Genomic DNA, 18,670 nt, shown 5'->3' on the forward strand with positions numbered 1-18,670 from the left:
ATTTAAATATAATAATATATGCAAGAACATATCTACAGAATGCAAACTAGACCTATGCCTAGGGCAGCAATACATATTACTTATATATATGAAGTGGTAAATATAATTATATTAAAAAATAGTATTTGATTATTAAAAATATGGATAAGTGTATCTTTATTTTTCTTGAGAGGTGATCACCGGTAAGGAGCACCGACGTTAAATGTAAATTCTATAGCGTAAGGTCGGGTTACCTTAGCAACTAATTGATTTTCAAGAAATCCGACATCAGATGGAAGTGTTAACACAACGTTAACTTACAGCTACACGAAAAGAGTGACTGCACGCTATCCGCAAAATATTTCGATGGAAACCTGGTACTAAAATGGAGCAGTAAATTACTTTTAGCTGTCGGCCGCTTCGGTAGCTTACGGCTCCATTTTTAACGACTCAATGGAAGTGAGGCCTTAGTGTGAGAAAAAATGCTAATATACAGCTAGATTACGAGTTTGGCGTTATGACTGAAAAAGCAGCGTTATGGCCCATAATGCTGCTTTTTCCCTAACGCTGCTATTACAAGTCTTGTAGGTATAGGTATACCGCACACCTTTTAGCCTGTCACGCAACGTCAGTACCGCACTTTTAAAAAAGTCCTTTTTCAATGGGACTCCCATAGCGCCGGTATTACGAGTTTGCCTGGGAGGCCAAAAAGGGAGCTGTACACTCTATAACCACAAGATCCGTACCGCCATCTAATATGAGTTTTATGCTACAAAGCTGTAACATAAAACTCATAACTAAACTGTCACAAAGTACACTTACACCCATAAACTAACTATTAACCCCTAAACCGAGGCCCTCCCGCATCGCAAACATTATAATAAATGTATTAACCCCTAATCTGCCGCTCCAGACATCGGCGCCACTATTAAAATGTATTAACCCCTATTCCGCCGCTCCCCTACATCGTCGCCACTATAATAAAGTTATTAACTCCTAAACCGCCGCCCTCCCGCATCGCAAACACTATTTAAATATTATTAACCCTTAATCTGCCGTCCGCCCACACTGACGCTATAATAAACCTATTAATCCCTAAACCGCAAGCCCCCACAACGAGATATACTAAAATAAACTATTAACCCCTAAACCAAAAGCCCCCACAACAAAATATACTATAATAAACCTATACACCCCTAAACCGAAAGCCCCACACAATGAAATATGCTAAAATAAACTATTAACCCCTAAACCTACCCCCTAACTTTATATTAAAATTAAATTTTCCCTATCTTAAATTAAATTAAAACTTACTTGTTAAATTAAATAAATTAATTTTAAACTAACAATTAAACTATTATAATTATTAAACTAAAATTAAACTAACTTCCAATTAAATTAAACTAAACTACAGATTTAAAAAATCCTAACACTACTCTAAAAATTACAAAAAGTATATAATACAAAAAATAAAAATAACTAAATTACATAAAAAAAACACTAAATTGCAAAAAATAAGAAACAAATGATCAAAAATAAAAAAGAATTACACCTAATCTAATAGCCCTATCAAAATAAAAAAGCCCCCCAAAATACAAAAACACTAGCCTACAATAAACTACCAATGGCCCTTAAAAGGGCCTTTTGTGGGGCATAGCCTCAAAGACAAACAGCTCTTTTACCTGAAAAAAAAATACAAACACCCCCCCAACAGTAAAACCCACCACCCCCACAACCAACCCCCCAAAATAAAATAACTATCTAAAAAAAACCTAAGCTAACCATTGCCCTTAAAAGGGCATTTAGCTCTTTTACATGCCCAGATCCTAAACTAAAAATAAAACCCACCCAAAAAACCCTTAAAAAACCTAACACTAACCCCCAACGATACACTTACAGTTCTTGTCCCGCTTGAAGGATCCATCCAGCCGGCGAAGTCATCATCCATGCGGCAAGAAGTCTTCATCCAGACAGCCTCTTCTATCTTCATCCATCCGGCGCGGATGACGTCACTTGCATTGAATTTCCATTTTACGGCGGCGACCATATGAAGAGGTGGCTCTGCGCCAGATGTCTTCAGGATGGACCCGCTCTGCGCCGGATAGATGAAGATAGAAGATGCCGTCTAGATGAAGACTTCTTGCCACCTGGATGAGGACTTCTCTGGCTGGATGAAGATCGAAGAGGCCACCTGGATGAAGACTTCTTGCCGGCTGGATGGATCGTTCAAGCGGGACTTCAATAACTGTAAGTGGATTGTCGGGGGTAGTGTTAGGTTTATTTAAGGTTTTTTTGGGTGGGTTTTATTTTTAGATTAGGGTCTGGGCATGTAAAAGAGTTAAATGCCCATACAAAAGCCCTTTTCTGGGCAATGGGGAGCTTAGGTCATTTTAGATTTTTTTATTTGGGGGGGTTGGTTGGGTGGTGGGTTTTACTGTTGTGGGGTGTTTGTATTATTTTTTTACAGGTAAAAGAGCTGAATTTTTAGGGTAATGCCCCACAAAAGGCCCTTTTAAGGGCCATTGGTAGTTTATTGTAGGCTAGGGTTTTTTTTTATTTTGGAGGGGCTTTTTTATTTTGATAGGGCTATTAGATTAGGTATATTTCTTTTTAATTTTTGATAATTTGCTTCTTATTTTTTTGTAATTTAGTGTTTGTTTTTTATGTAATTTAGTTATTTTATTTTTAGTATTTTTAGTGTTTATTTTTTTTGTAATGGTGGGTTTTAGTGTAAGACAGGTTAGGTTTTATTTCTCAGATAAGTTTGTATTTATTTTAACTAGGTAGTTATTAAAGGGCCATGAAACCCAGATTTCTTCTCTCATGATTCAGATATAAAATACAATTTTAAACAACTTTCTAATTTACTTCTATTATCTCATTTGTTTCAATCTCTTGGTATCATTTGTTGAAAAAGCAGCAATGCACTAATAGTTTCTAACTGAACTAATGGGTGAGCCAATCATAATTGATATATATATTCAGCCAGCAATCAACTGCTGCTCCTGAGCTTGTGTAGATAAACCTTTCAGCAAAGAATAACAAGAGAAGGAAGCAAATTAAATAATAGACATAAATTGAAAAGTTGTTTAAAATCGTATTCTCTATCTGAATCATGAAAGAAAAAAAATTGTGTTTCATGTCCCTTTAAATAGTTAATTACTATTTACTAACTTGTCTACCTAGTTAAAATAAATACAAACTTACCTGTGAAATAAAAATAAAACCTAAGCTAGCTACAATATAACTATTAGTTATATTGTAGCTAGCTTAGGTATTATTTTACAGGTAAGTTTGTATTTATTTTAAAATATTTATTACTAAGTTATTATTTGTAACTTTAGTTTAGCTGTATTTTAATTCTGTTAAAGTTAGGGGGGTTAGAGTTAGGCTTAGGGGTTAATATAGTTTAATTTAGCTTGTTGCAATGTGGGGAGCTGGCAGTGTATGGGTTAATAGGTGTATTTAGTTAATAATTGTAAATTTAATTTAGCTATTTTTTTTTATTATGTTTAAGTTAGTGGGTGTTAGGGATAGGCTTAGGGTTACGTTAGGGTTACGTTAGGGTTAGTGTTAGGTTTAGGGGTTAATGGATTTATTTAGTAGTAGTGATGTGGTGTGGCCAGAGGTTTAGGGGTTAATAACTTTAGTATAGTGGTGGCGACATCGGGAGCGGCAGATTAGGGGTTAATAACATTATTTAGGTGGCGGCGATGTTGGGGGCAGCAGATTAGGAGTTAATAACTGTAGGCAGGCGTCGTCGATGTTGGGGGCAGCAGATTAGGGGTGTTTAGACGTAGGGTTAATGTTAGGGTTTTAGGTTTAAACGTAACTTTTTATTTCCCCATAGACATCAATGCGGCTGCGTTACAGAGCTTTTCATTCCGTGATCGCAGGTGTTAGACTTTTTTTTGCCGGCTCTCCCAATTGATGTCTATGGGGAAATTGTGCACGAGCACGTCAAAGCAGCGCTTGTTTTCAGTGAAGTATGGAGCTCAACGCAACCATATCACCCGCGCAAGCCTGCTTTTTTAAAACTCATAATACCAGCGCTATAGGGAGGTTAAATAATGCCGCATTTGTGGCGGTTGTTAAAATCCCTATAGCTCTCAAAACTCGTAATCTAGCTGATTGTTTCTAGTAACATTTAAAACTTAAGCAAAATGTTAAAAAAAAAATAAACTGTTAGATTTTGTTAGAGCGGGTTATTTTGTAGAGAAACCGCTACCTTGTTTATTTTATGACGCCTAATTTTATTACCAGAGAATGGTTAGCGTGGCCGACATTCCTTTAGAGCACCCTATATTTTCAATTGCTATTGTGACCACAGTAAATATTGCTCCTATTACAGAAATATTTTTAGAAGAAATTTATGGAATATTATATTTCTTTGTTAGAACATTGAAGGTCCAAAATAAATAACACCAGCATTCATTATTGTAAGTGAAAATAATACTAGAAGAATAAATTGTAACCAATTAGCAGCCTGATGGTAGGCTAGCCAATAGCATTCCTGATTGGTCTGGAACTTGACTCCTGAATGGCAAGGGAAGGTAGAGAGCTTGCTGGACATATTGTTGTATTAATGTTGCAGCTCCTACCTCCCTAGTAACATTTTCTTACACATTTTGCATAATTCACTTTTCCCATGATTACAAAAAAATTATAAAATTACTATTTCATGTCCCCATTAAACGTTCAGGGTTTGGGCATCCATGACACACACGAAAGACAATTTTCCAGTTGCTATAGCAACCACTGAGCCATGCAGTCGCATAGAGGGCAGCTCAGCGTTTCACTGGAAGATCTTAAACACGCAGAAGTGTGTACATTTTGAGAGATACGGGATGGAGCAGTGGACCCACAGTATTGTGCTTTAGCAGCAATAAATGTCCATCATATGTGCTCACTATTTTATTGGAGAAAGGAACGTTTATTTTAATAGGCAATGGAATTGATATATTTTTTTTATTAAAAATATCTTCTTTATTGTGCAAAACAGAAAATTGTGTATTGCTCTGTTTTTATACATAGAATACATTCACCTAGATTACAAGTTTTACGTTAGAGGCTGTGCAGTGCTAACGAGCAGTTTATGCTCACTGCTCACTTACAGACAACGCTGGTATTACAAGAAATGAGCGTTGAGCAAAATACCAGTGCTGCTTACGTTAGCGGTGAGCTGGTGTAACGTGCTCATGCACGATTTCCCCATAAGAATCATCGGGGAGAGCCGGCTGAAAAAAAGTCTAACACCTGCAAAGAAGCAGCGTAAAACTCCTTAACGCAGCCCCATTGATTCCTATGGGGAAATAAATTTTATGTCTACACCTAACACCCTAACATTAACCCCGAGTCTAAACACCACTAATCTTACATTTATTAACCCCTAATCTGCTGCCCCTGACATCGCAGACACCTACATTATAATTATTAACCCCTAATCTGCCGCTCTGGACACCGCCGCCACCTACATTATACGTATGAGCCCCTAATCTGCTGCCCCCAACATCGCCGACACCTACATTATATTTATTAACCCCTAATCTGCCGCCCCCAACATCGCCACCACTATAATAAACATATTAACCCCTAAACTGCCGCACTCCCGCCTCGCAAACATTAGTTAAATATTATTAACCCCTAATCTTCTGGCCCTAACATCGCCGCCACCTACCTACATTTATTAACCCCTAATCTGCCGCCGCCACTATATTAAAGTTATTAACCCCTAAACCTAAGTCTAACTCTAAACCTAACACCCCCTAACTTAAATATAATTTAAATAAATCTAAATAAATATTCCTATCATTAACTAAATTATTCCTATTTAAAACTAAATACTTACCTATAAAATAAACCCTAATATAGCTACAATATAACTAATAGTTACATTGTATCTATCTTAGGGTTTATTTTTATTTTACAGGCAACTTTGTATTTATTTATTTATTTTTATTTTTTTAAATTAATTTTTATTGAGGAGTAGTAAGTGACATACATGTTATTGACATAGAAACAGTAATAAAGTCAATGCATAGAAATTAAGGAAAACATACATTTCTTTGACTACAATCCTCCTTTTCTCCCCTATACAGATGATTTGGGCCACTCTTGGGTCCTTATTTGCATATAAACAAACAGCGAAAGTAGGGGTAATATGATTTAAAAAACAAAACAAAAACATAAACATAATATTATAACGGCTTCTTGCACCAACAAATTTTCATACAAGAGGCAGAGACAACACAACATTTGCTGTGGATGTTAAATTATGAATATAGCGTAGTGCTAATGTGTAACAGAGTGGATAATGAGTTATATGGAGCACGAATATATCATGAATCAGCTTGTGATGGGATTACTAGGCTTAGGATGGGGATAGTGTACAGGTTAGTCAGCGGGCTGTCAAAGTGTGAACTATTAGGCTTAGAGACTATGGGCATGTGCACAATCATGTATCATGGAGTCTCTCCCCCCGCAGCCCAGGCCGCAAGCCGCGAGAGAAGGTCCCACACACTGCTGGGCGCACACGTCCCATGAGTTTTACAGCAGTGATAAAGTCTGCACTGTTGGTAACTTGGGCTGCATAATGACTGGCCCTATTGGCTCCAGAACATATGGTTTAAGAGTACCGCACCAACCGACAGCCCGGCATGCTTATTTTGACTATAGCACAGTTATAATGACATAGAGAACTACATAAATTACATACATTAGTGCAACAAGGTAAATAAACTAAGTGAGGAAATTAACGTTACGTGAATTAACTACATTACTGAGACAGTTCATGCCCAATCCTTAGGAGCGTTGTGCGTGTACAGAGATAGAAATATAATAAAATACCAAATAAAATAGACAATCGCACAAGCATCTTGAAATGTAGCCAATCTATAATACTTATAAGTCAGACTAGTAGACAATGCTCTTAATGCTAAGATACCTTAAGAGTATGGCTTTAAGAATAGTTCATGCCATGCAAATGCCTGATAGTCCAGCTTTGAATTAACTATAGCACATTTGCCCAGTGGGTGTAAAAAGTTGATTTTAAAGGGTGCGTTCCATCCAGAGAGGGTATCTGCATGCTACCCTATCCCTAATCTAGATATACAACCATCATTGAGCACATAGGGATAAGTCCCATCTGTCATGGTGGAGCGTAGACGACAATGTGGCTTGTATGATGGAATAAATGTAGAGGATCGCCCCACCATCCTCCATTGAGCCGCCAGTGCACTGCAAGTCAGAAAGTTCTCCTTTCCTCATTGATATGGCTCCTTCTGAGCTGAATCCAGTTTCTTCCCTGCCGTGGACTGTAGCATCTTCCCTACCGCCGACCGTGGGGCCGATTATCCCGATGAAAGTCCTCTCTGAAGGGTAATCTGTTTGGCATATCTTTTAAGCTGAGGGCCGCTTGCTTTCTTTGTGCGGTGTGTCATGGTGGGTCTCTGTGCTGTTTGCGGACCGCTCCATATCTGATGGGTCTTTGAATGGAGCCCGGGTGTAGTGCCCTCGGAGTGCACCACATCTGTTGGTTTAGTCGAATTTGGAAACATCCTTTGTATCAGGTAGTCATAGGGAGTTTTGGCCATCAGCTTTTGCATTAGGTATTCAAACCTTTCTAGGCAAAGATCAGGGTGTTGTATGAAGTACTCTCCCGCCATGTCCGCCATTTTAGGTGTCAACTGGAAGCGTAGTTGCTAGTACTATGACTGTGAATTTTTCTCCTTTATGGATGTAGAAGCCTTGCTGTATATTCAGAAAGTCAGTAAGGCAGGCAGTTGCCGCCAGCACTGTTTACCCGGTGGAGCCGGGGGGGTCGTTATCTATTAGTAGGCCGCCGCCTTAGGTCTTGGTCTGCCGAACTGTAGCCCTGATGTCATTAAAACAGGAATCAAGATTTGTGATATAGCCACTATTACTTCTGTGACTATTATGTGCTAAATTATTAACTTGATTTGACTGTTAGATGCTCTTTAATCGGCGGATTAGTGAGGTATCTTTCAGAGCACTCAGTGAATGCGTCCTATCTGATACGCTGCTCGGACACGCCCCCAAGTTTGTATTTATTTTAACTAAGTAGAATAGTTATTAAATAGTTATTAACTATTTACTAGCTACCTAGCTAAAATAAATACAAAAGTACCTGTAAAATAAAACCTAACCTAAGTTACATTTACACCTAACACTACACTATAATTAAATGAATTCCCTAAATTAAATACAATTAAATAAAATTAGCTAAAGTACAAAACCCCCCCACTAAATTAAAGAAAATAATAAACAAATTACAAGATTTTTAAACTAATTACACCTAATCTAATCCCCCTAACAAAATAAAATAGCCCCCCAAATAAAAAAGCCCTACCCTACATTAAATTACAAATAGCCCTTAAAAGGGACTTTTGCGGGGCATTGTCCCAAAGTAATCAGCTCTTTTACCTGTAACAAAAATTACAAATCCCCCCCCCCACATTAAAACCCACCACCCACACAACTAACCCTACTCTAAAACCCACCCAATACCCCCTTAAAAAAACCTAACACTAACCCCTTGAAGATCACCTTACCGGGAGAAGTCTTCATCCAACCGGGCCGAAGTCCTCAACGAAGCCGGGGGAAGTCTTCATCCAAGCCAGCAGAAGTGGTCCTCCAGACGGGCAGAAGTCTTCATCCAGACGGCATCTTCTATCTTTATCCACCAGCGCGGAGCGGGTCCATCTTCAAGACATCTGACGCGGAGCATCCTCTTCCTTCGGACGGCTAACACTGAATGAAGCTTCCTTTAAATGACGTCATCCAAGATGGCGTCCCTTCAATTCCGATTGGCTGATAGAATTCTATTAGCCAATCGGAATTAAGGTAGAACAAAATCCTATTGGCTGATGCAAACAGTCAATGGGATTGAAGTTCAATCCTATTGGCTGATTAAATCAGCCAATAGGATTGAGCTGGCATTCTATTGGCTAATTGGAACAGCTAATAGAATGTCAGCTCAATCCTATTGGCTGATTGGATCAGCCAATAGGATTGAACTTCAATCCTATTGGCTGATTGCATCAGCCAATAGGATTTTTTTTACCTTAATTACGATTGGCTGATAGAATTCTATCAGCCAATCGGAATTGAAGGGACGCCATCTTGGATGATGTCATTTAAAGGAACCTTCATTCAGTGTTAGCCGTCGGAAGGAAGAGGATGCTCCGTGTTGGATGTCTTGAAGATGGACCCGCTCCGCGCCGGATGGATGAAGATAGAAGATGCCGTCTGGATGAAGACTTCTCTCAGTTTCGTTGAGGACTTCGGCCCGGTTGGATGAAGTCTTCTCCCAGTAAGGTGATCTTCAAGGGGTTAGTGTTAGGTTTTTTTTAAGGGGGTATTGGGTGGGTTTTAGAGTAGGGTTGGTTGTGTGGGTGGTGGGCTTTACTGTTGGGGGGGATTTGTAATTTTTTTACAGGTAAAGAGCTGATTACTTTGGGGCAATGCCCCGCAAAAGGCCCTTTTAAGGGCTATTTGTAATTTAGTGTAAGGTAGGGCTTTTTTTATTTTGGGGGGGCTTTTTTATTTTGTTAGGGGAATTAGATTAGGTGTAATTAGTTTAAAAATCTTATAATTTGTTTATTATTTTCTGAAATTTAGTGTTTTTTTTTTTTTTGTACTTTAGCTAAATCTATTTAATTGTTTTTAATGTAGGGAATTTATTTAATTGTAGTGTTAGGTGTTAGTGTAACTTAGGTTAGGTTTTATTTTACAGGTAAATTTGTATTTATTTTAGCTAGGTAGTTAGTAAATAGTTAATAACTATTTACTAACTATTCTACCTAGTTAAAATAAATACAAACTTACCTGTAAAATAAAAATAAACCCTAAGCTAGCTACAATGTAACTATTAGTTATATTGTAGCTAGCGTAGGGTTTATTTTATAGGTAAATATTTAGTTTTAAATAGGAATAATTTAGTTAATGATAGGAATATTTATTTCAATTTCTTTTAATTATATTTACATTAGGGGGATTTAGGTTTAGGGTTAGATTTAGGTTTAGGGGTTAATAACTTTAGTATAGTGGCGGAGATGTTGGGGGTGGCAGATTAGGGGTTAATAAATGTAGGTAGGTGGTGGCAAAGTTAGGGCTGGCAGTTTAGGGGTTAATATATTTATTATAATGGCAGCTATGTCCGGTTCACAGATTAGGGGTTAAAATTTTTTTTTTAGTGTTTGCAATGCGGGAGGGCCTCGGTTTAGGGGTTAATAGGTAGTGTATGGGTGTTAGTGTACTTTTTAGCACTTTAGTTAATAGTTTTATGCTACGGCGTTGTAGTGTAAACTCTTAACTACTGACTTTAAAATGCGGTACCAGTCTTGACAGGAGAGGATCTACCGCTCACTTTTTGGCAGACTCGTAATACCGGCGCTATGCAAGTCCCATTGAAAAAAGAGGATACACAATTTACGTAAGTGGATTTGCAGTATTTCCAAGTCTTGACAAAAAAGTGAGCAGTGAGCCTGTAACTTCAAGACTCCTAATACCAGCGGGCATTAAAAAGCAGCGTTGGACCGGCTAACGCTGCTTTTTAAGCCTAACGCACAACTCGTAATCTAGCCGATAGGGTGATAGAAAATGACTAGACAAATACATGTGAAGTTTTCGGATGTATCTGAATGCAAAAGAAGGTGGCCATTTGTGATAGTCAACTCTTTTCAGAGACAGATTTCTTCTTCTGAAAGTGAAACACGTTAAGATTTAGTATTCCACAGATCGTAGTGTGTTTCACTTTCAGAAGAACATCCAGCTCCAAAAAGAGCTAAATGCTGTGAGCAGCTGCCCCTTTCCGCATTCACATTCGAAACCTCTGAATGCACATGTCTAAAAATGACTATAATGTCCCTTTAAAAATATCCTTTTTTTCCCCCAGACCATCCCAGCTATCTCCACATTGCCATGGTTTGCTATCATGCTGCCCCTGCTTGGTCTGCTGATGATACGAGGAGTCAGAGACCTGCTGGAGGATTTTGTAAGTGACATCAGGGACCTACACTCTCCAAGAATGCACTCTGGGAATGAACTGGCTTTCTTTATAAAAAAGTTTATTGAGGTTTTTAGTTTTATTAACTGACCCACAGTAAAGGTAAATGTATTTAAACTTTTGCTTTAAAAATCCCAATTCCAACTGCATTACTCCATCTCAGGACAGAATTAAGTTAAATTCACAGATTAATATAAAGCAATAGTGCAGCAGGGCTACACATGAGAAACACTAAATATATGTAAACTTACATTCTAAAGATATTCTATATAGAGCAAAAGTAATAGTATTGTTCTAGAGTAAAATATAAATCACTCTATTTTATTACCTTTCCTTTTCATACTTGGTATTTAAACCCAGCAAAGTGTTTTATATAAATTGTATATCTCACACAATCAATATTTGTAGCTGTGTGCATGCAGAAGGAACGCCATCTCTTAAAACTTTTTGAAGAATGTAAACAACGTTGTTGCAGCCATTTGTGCTTCATTAGGTAGTTGGCGTTACATACATCTAGACGCAGTGAAAAAATTAGCCACATCTTTATTGGGGGTTGATAAATTTATATTACACTTAGCAGATACATAGTATATTGAGAAGGAGGTTATACATTGTAGGAGCCATAGATGCAATATTTATATAAATATATGTAAAAAAAAAATCTAACCTTCCTGGCTACCAGGATTTTAGAAGTATTGTCCTTTATCCTGTAGGGTAGATATTGTCAAAGAGAGACACTGTCAAAGTGATTTATGGTTTAGAAGATCCCAAATTCGCCTTTGGATATTTATGTGAGCATAATCTATGAAGATATTTTTTGGTGATACATATTGTGTAATGTTGCTTTTACTCAGGGTAGAAACATTATCACAATAGTTTGCCAGTTGGGGAGATAAGCTACTAGTCAAGAAAGAAAATGCTACTACTCTACTAATTAGTAGACAAAAGTCAAATTTCTAACTTGTCCACTTTAATTTCTTTTTACTTTGGGACTAGTTGACTAGTGAAAATTTCAACCCCTTCTTATACATACATTCTAGTTCATATTACTTTACTTTCTATGTGCCCTTTTTGTGTCATCAGTATAAATTTTTAAAAAAATATATCAAGGCTTTTCTATGAATTTCAAAAGTGCACCAAGGGTATCCCATAGCAAAAAAAAAAAAAAGTCAGGCACAACTAGCCTATTGTAAACAAAGGTCAAATCTTTAGCTGTGGTTGACTGTTGTTGTGTCAGGTATGTCTACTGAGTATCTTCAGCATCTTTATATTTTTGATTTATATAAATCAGTATTTTATAATTAGTATCTTCTTCATTTAATTGTTGACCACAGCTAAGGACCAGTGGTATCACCAGGAGGGTGCTAGCCCCCCAAATAATGGCTAGCTCTCTCATGTGCCCTCCAACTGTTTCCCACTACCTCTTTGCTCAGGCTTCTCATAGCTTTGTCCAGACTTGGCCCATGGACCTCCTGACCATGTCCATGGAACGCCCTAACATGTCCATTCTGTTGGGTCTTTGAAATGGGCCCTCCAAATAATTATTCCTGGAGATGGCACTGCTAATGTCAGTAAGAAATAGTTTTATTACTTAAACTGGTCATCAAAATCTGGAGTTCCTAGCCTATAACATTAAAAATGGAACAGATTATTGCAGTGGGATAGGAATTCATACCACTATATGTTTAATTTTAACTGAGCACATTTCATTTAAACTATTTCAGGCACGACACAGAAGTGACAAGGCCATAAACAATAGGCCATGTGATATCCTTAAAGATAAAAGGTGAGTGTGTTATGAGTGTTATAAAATTGTGCTTAAAGGGACACTAAATACATGTCATGCCCCTCCCTCTAATCATGGGTGCTACCATTATGGAACCTAGGCTACAATGCAGGTATCTGATGGAGTGTTGCTGTACAGTTGCAAACACGCCAGCACTGGAATGTAATGAAAGACCAATTTAAAAATGGTGGCAACCATAACTATAGTGAGGTGGGGAATAACATTGATACTATGCTTATAAAGTGCCAGATTACAAGTGGAACATGATCGCATATATGTATATATTTATATATATATCAAAATAACAAGAGTATTGCATTGAGCAATGATACTTTTTTTTATTGGACTAACTATACATTTATAAGTTGACAAGCTTTCGGAAGAGTTCCTTCCTTTATCAAATCTGGAGCAATACTTCAGACTTGATAAAGGAAGGAACTCTTCCGAAAGCTTGTCAACTTATAAATGTATAGTTAGTCCAATAAAAAAAAGTATCATTGGAATTGAGACATGTCTATAAGACCACTGACTGGACTAAGGCGATACAGATGACTAAATCAGCGCTCAAAAGTAGAGCTCAAAAGTAGAGCTCATACAGTGCGTTACACTGTATGAGCTCTACTTTAAGATTATTACCAGATGGCACTTAGTGCCGACTAAACTTCGTACTCTGTATCCTGGACACTCACCTCTATGCTGGAGAGAGTGCGGAGAGATGGGCACCCCACTCCATATGTGGTGGTCATGTGACAGACTCCGACCGCTTTGGTCTAAAATCTGTGTGGTCTGTTCGGCCCTAGAGCTCCCGGCCCCTGATACTCCGGGTCTAGCCCTCCTACATATAGGGGTAAAAGACCTCCCAAAGCATAAGAAACACTTGCTAATCTATCTGTTGACCTCGGTCAAAATGCTTATAGCCAGAAACTGGAAAAAGCAGCAACCCCCAAGATGGCAGGCAGTGGTCGACCACCTGCAGTACATTAAATCTATGGAGGATTACGTCTTCCGGACGAGGAATCAGTCAGACACCTTTAGCCTAATCTGGGCCACCTCCATAACTGCCCTCGTTCTTGTTCACTGGTGTCCTACCTCTTGCCGTAACCCCTCCCTGGCCCAGAAGAAGCGCCTCGCTATGACCGCACTGAGGCGCTTCTCTCACTACACTATTTCCGCCCTATCCCCGATGTCTTCCCTTCCCACTCCCATTCCCCTTCCCTCCCTAAAGAGATATAGGTGAGCGAATCCAACAATATCATGTCTATTTATGCATCCTACATATACTCTCAACCTAGCTATCCTAAACTGTCAGGTTTACTAGGTATGGCATATATTGCCGTACAACTTTTAAAACACAAAAATTCTAACTACTCCATCAGGACAACCAATGTATAGCAATTGCATTCTGTGAATATATACTAGCAAAACGGTTAAATGTTGACTATGTTCTTCTTATCAGGTACACCAATTTGCCTTACATGTAACTTCCCTTTTTATGAACAGTGTGTATTGCCGCTGCTAAAAATGTCATGTGATGAATATGTTGTTATATGGTTTTTGCACTTTATTTATCAATAAAAATCTATTAAAAAAAAAAAAGTATCATTGCTCAATGCAATACTCTTCTAATTTTGATATCTAAATCTCTGGACTAACACGGTTACTCCAATCAACGTATATATATATATATATATATATATATATATATATATATATATATATATATACATATACAGTATATACATATATTTATTTATGTCTATGTGTGTACATATGTATTTGTCTGTAAATACATATATACACATATTAATACATAAATATATACATACATATACATATTTAGATATGTACATGTATGTATCTCTATGTTAAAACCCTTTACAGTCCTTTTTTTTATAACAACTGAGACCTCATATATTTGAGCCCTTATAACTTTGTTATGCAATTTTTTTTTACAATTTGTATTAGATGGTGTTATTATAAGTGTAACTGTTCTTTTAAAAGTATTTTTTTATGTATTCTGTGCAACTTTTTATTCAAACGTAACAGTTAACCAGAGCTCTGAAGTCACGCTAAACCTGACGCGCGTTAAATTAAGTTGCGCTGAAGCGATCACATTTACTTTCAACTTGTAATACACTCTCTACTTCCGACATATGCAAACAGCCACAATAAACCCAATATTGCTTGTGTGCAACTGTTAGCGCTCATCTCACAATCTAGCCCTCAGTGTTTAAAGGGAGACTAAAAATCTAAATTAAATTTTCATTATTCAGACAGAGCATGCTGTTTAAAGAGACTTTTCAATTTACTTTATTATCATATTGTGCCCAGTCTTTTTATATGCACACTTTCTGAGGCAACAGTTCACACTGAGCATGTGCAAAAGTTCATAGGCTATTGGATGTCACATGATACAGGAGGCTGGCAAATGGGGGGGGGTTAATTTGTCAGTTAATTTCTACTGCTTATTTGAAAATCAGAGTAAGTATTATTTTGTCTTTTTATAATGCACTTGTAAATTATGTAATTCTACTGTATTTAATATTTGTTAAGTCCCTTTAATTAATCTGAGATTAGCAACAGTTTCTCCTTGTTGCATCTAAGAGGGTATATTTTTTATGTGGCACAGTTATTTTGAATTCTTACCTTTAGCATGAATATAATGTAATGTGGCACACAACCAATCCCATAATTCACTGCATTCTCTGCATGGGGAAAAAAAGGAGGGCTCCTGTGATATAGGTGAATACAGGCACAGGTTGGGAAACATTTCATTTTATTCCATGGTTAAAAGGTTAAAAAAACACTTTAGTTTAAGTGGACAGTAAACACCTTGTTGGTATGTGAGTTGGGTCCTGCTTCACCTCCTGCCAAATTCACTGCTTTCTGTGGCAGTTGTACTCTGTCTAAGTCTCTCTTTTGGTATGTGTCTGTAGTCTGTGAAATGTTATGTATTTGCTTTGTTGATATCTTGTCTTTAGCTATGTGATGCTCAAACTTTGTCAATACTTGTGATAATTCCTACATTTATAAGTTCACTAATGGTATAACCCCAGCCTCCTCCAAATTCTATTTTTAACTTATCTCACCCTGAATCAAATTTTCCCAATTGGCCTTTTAACCGTCTTTGATCATGTCACTAACTAATTTATTGGAATCAGCTTACCTCTGTCCTATAAATTTAACACTGCTATGGGGTAACATGGCAGGGGTTAGAATTGTAAGTTCAGATAGCAGTATTGTAACATCTGTTCACATCATTTACAGTAAGTGAACATTTATAAGTGAGGCACTAAGATTTGGGCAAAATAATTATACAAGAATTAAACAAGGGACAAGGCAAGTTGTGTTGTAATACTGTGTTTTAGCTAACGTTTGCTTAGTTTGTAATAATGCTCAATATCTTCATATTCCTTTTTGCTGTCTTTTGTCTCTTTAACTACTTTATTCAAATACTCATTCCCCTTCACCACCTGCACAGGTAATTAGCCCATCTCTCTTAACCTCACCTTACTTTTGTATTCATGAACTTCGCACATTCCTAAAGACTCTCTCTCCCCCTTGCACCTCAGCCCCAAAACAGTCTCATTACAGCAAATCTGCATCTCATCTTATGTTACTCTCCCTCTTGCTCATAATAGCTGCTGGTGACATCTCCCCTAATTCTGGTCCCCACAACTTCCTAGCCTTGCACACCTATGTGTGGCTTTCAATAGACTTCAAAAACAGAACTCTGGTAACCTTAATCTTATTCCTCTTGCATCTTAAGCCACCACCCCCTTCCCTTATTCACTCTGGAACTCTCGCTCTGTTTGCAACAAGCTCACTTCTATCCATGACCTCTTTATCTCCCACTCTCTCAATCTTCTGGCTCTCACAGAAACCTGGCTCTCTCCACTGCTTCCTCTGCTGCACATGGGGGTCTCAGCCACACTCCTAGGTCTGACAATAGACAAGGAGGTTGTGTTGGTATTTTACTTTCCTCTCGTTGCACCTTTCAACAAATACAACCCTTTTCTTCCCTCACATTTTCTTCATTCGAAACGCACATGATTCGCTTATTCTCTCCCATCTCTATACGTGTTGCAGTCATATACCGCCCCCTGGCTCTTCAACTCTATTTCTAGATCACTTTGCTGCCTGACTACCTTATTTCCTTTCCTCAGATACCCCTGCCCTCATTCTTTGAGACTTCAACCTCCCTGTTGTCAATCCCACTGCCTCCTCTGCTAGACAACTTCTGCAACTCACTTCCTCTTTCGGCCTGTCATAATGGACTGACTCTCCCACTCACAAAGATAGTCACTCCCTTTCAGCTATCAATGCACTATCTCAAACACCACAAACTCCCCTTTTCCTCTTTCTCACCATCATCTCCTCACTTGTAACATCACATCTCTCCCTACAACTCTCCCTCCTTCTACCCCTCACACCAAACTTCACAGAAGCATCAAGTCATTAGATCAGCAACAGCTCGCTAGCTCTCTCGAACCTCTCCTCTCTTCCATCCCCTCCTTTTCTGGCCCTGACGAATCTATCTGCCACATTGGGGGATATTTATCAAAGCGTCAACTATGTTGCATTTGCGGGTGTCAATACGCTTGCCTAACATCACCAAACATCGCGGTCACGGATCTGAATACGATCTCAATATTTATAAAAAAAAGCCATCAAAAACACGAGCATCGGACTGTTGTTAACTAATAGTCATCGATGATGCTGTTATTCAGGTTTTTCCCAACTTTATTTATACCAACTAAACTGCTACAAAGTAGACTAACACCCATAAACTACCTATTAACCCTTAAACCGCCGCCCTCCTGCATTGCCGCCACTATAATAAACCTATTAACCCCTAATCTGCCGCTCTCGATATCGCCGCCACTATTATAAATATTAACCTCTATTCCGCAACTTCCTGACATCGCCGCCTGAATGAAGACTTCTTTGCCTGGATGTCGGGACTTCAGAACTGTAAGTGGATCTTTGGGGGTTAGTGTAAGGATTATTTTAAATTTTTTGGGTGGGTTTTTATTTTAGATTAGGGTTTGGGCTTGTATAAGAGCTAAATGCCCTTTTAAGGGCAATGCCCATCCAAATGCCTTTTTCAGGGCAATGGGTATCTTAGGTTTTTATTTGGGGGGGTTGGGTGGTGGGTTTTACTGTTGGGGGGTGTTTGTATTTTTTTTACAGGTAAAAGAGCTGCTATCTTTATATATATATATATATATATATATATATATATAATAGTTAGGGTAGGTTAATTTATAGTTTAAAATTTGTTTATTTTGATTCTACAGGTAAGTTTTAATTTATATTAAGACAGGGATCTTGTAATTTTAATTTAAAGTTAAGCGGTTGTTAGGTTTAGGGGTTAATAGCTTAATTTAGTTTTTGGCGATGTGGGGGGCTGACGGTTTAGGGGTTAATAGGTTAAGTTAGTGGTGGTAATGTGGGATGCCAGAGGTTTAGGGGTTAATAAGTTTATTTTGTGGCTGCGGTGTCGGGGAGCGGCGGAATAAGAGTTAATATTTATATTAGTGGCGGCGATGTCGGGGAGCGGTAGGATAGGGGTTAATACATTTTATTTGTGTCGGCAATGTCGGGGGCGACAGATTAGGGGTTTTAAGACTCAGGGTTTATGTTAGGGTGTTAGGTGTAGAAATCTATGGGGTATATTTCATTGTCTTGCAGCATCGAACATAAGCTTTTGTTGCTTTCAGACTCCCATTGATTTCTATGGCATCTGCGGCCTCAAGGGTGGTGGATTGAAAACTAGGTACGGTGTGTCGGAATAGCCGCGAGCGTACCTGTTAAATGTTTGATAAATAGGAAAAAGTGTCAAATAGAGTTGAATGTGTATTCGGAACATCTGTAAT

At 38.0% G+C, this 18,670-nt stretch overlaps 1 protein-coding gene across 1 annotated transcript in view; it reads left to right on the plus strand.

Moving 5' to 3' along the window:
• ATP8B3 (ATPase phospholipid transporting 8B3) overlaps positions 1–18,670 on the plus strand; it is a 507,825-nt gene that overhangs the window by 138,998 nt on the left and 350,157 nt on the right. Inside the window, 2 exon segments of the mRNA XM_053700104.1 lie at positions 10,895–10,993; positions 12,730–12,791. Coding sequence (XP_053556079.1) covers positions 10,895–10,993; positions 12,730–12,791 — 161 coding nt within the window.

Source organism: Bombina bombina, chromosome 2, assembly GCF_027579735.1.
Source record: "Bombina bombina isolate aBomBom1 chromosome 2, aBomBom1.pri, whole genome shotgun sequence".
Lineage (NCBI taxonomy): Eukaryota > Metazoa > Chordata > Amphibia > Anura > Bombinatoridae > Bombina > Bombina bombina.